Below are 6,206 nucleotides of genomic sequence, written 5' to 3'. Positions count from 1 at the left end.
TATTTCGCAGGCTTGTTTGGCATATACTGTTGGAAGGGGGGGTTTTCTCTGAATGGAACAAGGCGCTCATCGACAGTGACATTGGAGCCAGGATTATACAATAAAGGCAGGATTTTGACCCATTTATCCCAAACATCTCTCATCACTGCAAGTTTTCCTCTTTCGCGTTGACCAGACAAATCAGATCACAAGAGAGATCATGTGAAATGTCTCTAAAGACATTGTTACTCAGAAGATTGGCCTTTCATTCTCTTCATTCCATAAACTTGCAGTTGATTCACCCTTTGACCTGTAACCTGGAATTCCAATGTAAGCATGCAAGTCAGTTGGATCCAGTGGCTTCCATTTTTTTGAAAGACATGCCTCCGCTCCAAGTTGGTCGGCTCAAGGATTATCTTCTCTATGGGTGGGGATACGTTCAACAAATGTGAGATAAGCGAACCTAATACATAAATGTGATGTATGTGAACCTAACACATAACACAAATGTGGGGTAAGTAAATCAGAACCTAATAAACAAACGTGAGCTAAGAGAACATAATGCATATAGTACATGTGATGTGTGTGAACCTAAAACCTATAAAAAAGAATGTAAGGTAAGTGATCCTTAAACATAAATGTGAGATAAGTAAACCTGACACATAAATTTAATCAGAGGTAAGTGAACCTAAAACAAAAATGTGAGGTAAATAAATCTAAAATATACATTTGATGTGTGTGAACGTAATGCATGAAGCAGATGTGAGCTAAGTGAACCTAATGCATATATGTGATGTATGTAAATCTAATACATAAAAAAATGTGAAGTGATCTTCAAATATAAATGTGATGTATGTGAGCCTAAGACATACACATTTAATGTAAGGGATTCTCAAATATAAATGTGAGAATCAAAACCCAATAAGTAAATTTAAGCTAAGAGAGCCTAAAACAAATATGAGTTAAGTGAATCTAACACATATAAAAATACAAGGTAAGAGATCCTCAAATATAAATATGAGATAAGTGAACTTAACACAGAACAAATGTGAGGTAAGTGAATCAAAACCCAATAAGTAAATTTAAGCTAAGAGAACCTAAAACATGAATGTGAGATAAGTGAACCTAACCTAATACAGAAATGTAAGTAAGTAAATGTCAAATGTGAGGTAGGTGGATCTTATACATAAATGTGTTGTATGTGAACCTAATACATATAAAAATGAGGTAAGTGATCAAATCTAAATGTGAAATAAAACACATTGAACAAATGTGACATAAGTAAATCAAAACCTAACACATAAAAGCAAGTTAATTGAATCTAAAACATAAATGAAAGCTATGAGAACCTAAAACATAAATGTGATGTATATAAACCTAATACATAACACAAATGTGAGTTAGTTGAATCTAAAACAAACCATATATGTGAGGAAAGAGAAACTTAAGTGTAAGTGTGATGTTTGTGAACCTAATACATAAAACAAATGTGAAGTGAACTTTAATTTCTAACATCTAACATTAATCTAACATTAATATGGGCATTTGACCTTTTAACCTGTGGAAGTATTTTTAGCTTGTAGGAGTGTTATTGCTGACCAATAGTATCATTAGCTTATTTGTTGTCGTTCTGGTCGGGAATACTTTTACTGCTAGAGGATAAATATACAAACTACTTTGCCTTGCCTTTTTTAGTAATTTTAAGTAAACATAACTAATGCAATAAAGGAATGAAAGATTTTAGTGAAGCTGTTTAGTTTACCTTTATTTTTTGATTTTGCACTGTTTACCTCTGAATACCCCTGACCTACTGCTGCCACCCATCACTGCTGGCCACTGAAGTGGAGAAGCAGAGAAAGTGTTAGGTGCTACTAAACTACTAAAGCTACTAAGCTACTAAATGTTTAGTATTATACAAAACAGCTGACATACAAAACTGAACAATCATTTATTAATATAAATGTTCAATATATACAATTAAGATGCCATTTGAATACAGCAATGCAAACAGCTGTGATAAAGCAAAGTATGTCACTACATTGTGTTAAATAATCTAAAGAAAAAAATAACTACTTTGATCATGTTCCAAAAACATGTTTGACAGTAGCATAGTCACAGAAGTCGTCCTCCTTGTTGAAGGTATCAGCATTATTAGAACTGCACACATTCTTCCTAAATTTCACAGTAGCGTATGCTGGATCTTCAGCAGAGATTGCTGCTGAATGCAAAAAGTCACTCATGGGTAACTGGAGATTGTCATAAACAGGATCTGAGGGGTTTGTGAGCAGTTGGGAAGTAGAGTAGACTGTGGAAACTGCAGTGTCTGATGCTTGACCTACACCACAGATGTTTACTGGGTCTCTGAGGGATTGGCTTGAGAATGAAATTGGGTCTAAGAAGAAAGAAAACTTGATATTAACACTCATACATTAAAAAAATCACATTCTTATTGTGAATTTTAAACACAATATTAGTCACCTTAATAACAGTCCCAGATTAAATGAAGGGATTCATCAGTGAATATGTGAATTCTGTTTACTTTTGGCCTCATAATTGCTAGCCAACAGAGGGCACTACTGAGCATGTCACTATAGTCTGTGTCTAATTAAAGTTATAGGTAGAATTGTGTAGAAGTTATGCCTGTTGTATATATTTTTTCAGATTTAATTATTAGTTGTGCTTATAATAAGCCTTTGTTGTTGGTGGTGTTGATGTACTGCTGTAAAACGTTTTCAGCTTACTGTAGCCTGTGTTAAAAGAGTAAAATTAACTGTTCTTTGGAAATGCTAGATTGGGGTTGGTCATTAATCAGTTCTGTGTAAACTGATTTAGTGATTTAATTATAGCAAATACATGTAGGTAATGTACCCTTCTGTAGCTATGTATGTGTCGTTTAGCTTAAGAAAGGTGTATGTATCCATGTGCGTGGTTGTACTTTGATTCTTGCTTCGTTTTCGGAGAGTAAGTATGATGAATAAGAATCCAATCAGAAGTAATACCAAAATCACAGAAACTAAAACTGGAAATGCTGGTTCTGGAGAAACATAATCGGAATTAGTGAATCAGGTATAAGCAAATTTAAATGTAGACATGTTAAATATATGTAGACTTCCTGTGTTCTGCACACTGTATAAATACCTTTAGCATCAGATGAAGGTGATGTGGTTTTAGAAGTTGACAGTGTGGTTGGTTTTGTTGTGGGTGAACCTATGTGTGTTGATGACTGTGATAGAACATCAGGATCTAAGGAATTAGATTTGTGTTAGAATTAAACAATGTAAATAAAATATTTTTAAAAATTGCTTTAGCTTTATTTGTTTTATGTTGTGTTTGATGGTGTTTTTGTTATGACTTAAATGTAAGTAGCTTTGGATGTCAGCCAGGTAAAATAATTGTAATTACATCTAAGAATGCCAGGAGTGCTTGTAAACGCACACAAGCAAACTTTTTAAACTTTCTCAGTAGTGTTCATTATTGTTTGCTGAATGTATTTGAGAAAACCAACAGATATGCTAATATTACTGGGGTGCTATTTCAGGCTTTTCTCAGTTCCTCATTTAAATGCTAGTCATGGTGATAAGGACTCATATGTGCATATGCAAATAGTTTTTTATGGTCTCTAGTAATTCTATTTTAAACTACTAGTGCATTGTCTTAGTGCTAACTTGTCAACAGTATTACAGAAATTAGTTAAATTATGTCCATATGTACATATGGATAAAATATTGTACATAACTAATTTAAGTAATTACTTTATGTAAGACTCTTCTCATATACATCACTTTGTTTCTGATATTGCTTCTGACATTTATTCATAGTAAATTAAATGTGTATGTATGAAAATGTATATGTAAGAAAATTAAATCAACAGTATCTACTCACCAGTAACTTTGAGATTGGTCTGTGTGATATGAACATTGTATCTATGACCAGATGTCTGGCCTGATTTAGCTCCACACCAGTATTCACCAGAGTCTTCCTCAGTCAGGTTGTTGATGCTCACAGTAAAAATCTGAGCTTCTTTGTCATCACACAGAGAGAATTTCTCTACTGTTTTCCATCTTCTAATACTATCACATCTACTACTACTAGATATTTTATAAGCACAGTCAGCAATATCCACTTTCCTACAAAGAAACTTAGGTTTGCCTTTATAGTGTTGTGGGTATTTACAGCTGATGTTCAGACTTCCTCCGACATGGCCCAGTGCATTGATGTTGTTTTTATTCACTGGAAAAAAAGTTTAAGTTTTAGTTGGCTGAAGTGTACATCATTTTTGCAACATGTTGTAACAGCAACACAACTTTCTACAGATCTAGTGATATAGTCTGTACAGTGTCTAGTGATCAAGTTAACTCATGGAGCAACAGACTACTTTAGAAATCAGACTTTTCAAGCCATAACTTACCAGTAAGTGTAAGTAGTTTCTTTAATGTGTAGATATTTAGGTTTGAACCATTAGCAACACCACACTGGTATGTTCCAGAGTCCTCCACAGTGAGCTCTCTGATCAACACCCAGAGCACTGTAGTTTTTGTGTTATCAAACAGTGAGAATCGTCCTCTATTTTCCCAAGTATTTTTAACTTCTGTCCTGATCTGGGTGACACAGTTTAGTGTTGAAATCTTACAGAAGTACTTTGAGTTTGATATGTGACTTTTGTCATATTTACACTTGATGAGGACTCCTCCTCCTGAATGTCCTGTCACTTCATATGAGGCACTGCCACCTACAAAATGTCCATTTAAGTAAAGCCTGCTCAACTGGCAAAAACAATCATGATTTTGGTCAATATTAAAATTACAAATATTTAACATGCTTACTTATTGTAGGAGACATGCATTTATTGAACTTTTAAAAAACATTTCTTACAGTGTGAAAGCACACTGCTGTGAAAGAAAGTGCTGAATTTATAACATGAGACAAAACAAAAACACTACTATAAAACAGAATGTATTTGAAATCAAAATTTGATTCAGTCCCACTGCTGAAAGTGCTGATTATTTAGAAGTGCATTTCCTTACCTGAAATCAGGTAGAGGGTGAAGATGAAAAGGCTCTTCATTCTGAGTTCTGGCTCGCAGATCCACACCAGCTGTAGGCCACTTAAGACAGATATCAGAGGTCTATCTCTGTCAAACTCTGAGCTTCTGTTTTGACTTCCTCTGCATCTAAAACAGTACATGAGACCATGCCTATTTCCCTTTTTAGGTTATGAGAAAGAAAGCTGCAGAAATCTCTTTTTTGGTCAGATATAAATGATCTGAATTGCTGTTAAAATGCATTGAAATGTATTTTAAGTGCTTTTAAGTAAACTATCATTTGCTCAACTTGTCAGGATGTTCATGCATTGAAAACACTGCAGCAGGAAAGTACTAAAATGTATAAAACTATAATAGACTTTATAACAGAAGTAGAATTTACTTGATACAAACAAACAGCCATAGTAAACAAATTGCCATCATTTGTGTACAGTGCATATAGAATGCAATGCAATGCTCAATTATTCCTTAGATAGTGCTGGGGTTTGGGGACTCTTGGATAACTGGATCTGATTGGTTGGTACGTCAGATTTTTCACTCTGGTAGACTGATTGAGTCTGATTGGTTGGTACTGGCACTCAGAGACTGGAAGACTGAATTTGATTGGTTGGTGCTGGGTTTCTGACTCTGGCAGACTGAACCTGATTGACATTTTCTTTTTTTTAAGAATAAAAAAGCTAGGTCATTTTAATAACTAATATTAGTCTGAAAATATGAAGATTTGATTCAATTTTTAATACCTCTGACAATGACTTGACAAATTTGACAAAATGTCTCTGGAATATCTGGTCCTGGTAAATTCATTAAATGTAGTTTTGAGAGAGTAAGTACATACATGCTAGAGTTTATATACAGTGTATCACAAAAGTGAGTACACCCCTCACATTTCTGCAGATATTTAAGTACATCTTTTCATGGGACAACACTGACAAAATGACACTTTGACACATTGAAAAGTAGTCTGTTTGCAGCTTATATATCTGTGTAAATGTATTCTTCTCTCAAAATAACTCAATATACAGCCATTAATGTCTAAACCACCGGCAACAAAAGTGAGTACACCCCTAAATGTCCAAATTGAGCACTGCTTGTCATTTTCCCTCCAAAATGTCATGTGACTCATTAGTGTTACTAGGTCTCAGGTGTTATTAGGTCCAACATATCACCTCATGGCAAAGAACTCTGA

General features: G+C 34.3%; 1 protein-coding gene across 1 annotated transcript; it reads right to left on the bottom strand.

Moving 5' to 3' along the window:
* Window positions 1–1,946: 1,946 nt before the first annotated feature.
* On the bottom strand, window positions 1,947–5,107 carry LOC140536111 (CMRF35-like molecule 8). Its single transcript, XM_072657758.1, has 6 exons — window positions 5,004–5,107; window positions 4,388–4,708; window positions 3,862–4,209; window positions 3,118–3,222; window positions 2,915–3,013; window positions 1,947–2,371 (listed from the first exon to the last, which is right to left on the bottom strand). The coding sequence occupies exons 1-6, from the start codon at window positions 5,041–5,043 to the stop codon at window positions 2,058–2,060; spliced, it is 1,227 nt and encodes a 408-aa protein (XP_072513859.1). The 5' UTR covers window positions 5,044–5,107; the 3' UTR covers window positions 1,947–2,057.
* Between the last annotated feature and the right edge of the window lie 1,099 nt (window positions 5,108–6,206).

Source organism: Salminus brasiliensis, chromosome 15 (assembly GCF_030463535.1).
Source record: "Salminus brasiliensis chromosome 15, fSalBra1.hap2, whole genome shotgun sequence".
In the NCBI taxonomy this organism is placed as follows: Eukaryota; Metazoa; Chordata; class Actinopteri; order Characiformes; family Bryconidae; genus Salminus; species Salminus brasiliensis.
This window is presented reverse-complemented; position numbering and strand designations above follow the sequence as displayed.

Excerpts from the sequence above, each read along its gene's own strand:
- LOC140536111 (XM_072657758.1), bottom strand. The coding sequence starts at position 5,043 with ATGAAGAGCCTTTTCATCTTCACCCTCTACCTGATTTCAG. Across the intron at positions 3,223-3,861 it reads GACCAATCTCAAAGTTACTG|ATCCTGATGTTCTATCACAG; the intron begins GTGAGTAGATAC and ends CTAATTCCTTAG. Across the intron at positions 3,014-3,117 it reads ACCTTCATCTGATGCTAAAG|AACCAGCATTTCCAGTTTTA; the intron begins GTATTTATACAG and ends ATGTTTCTCCAG.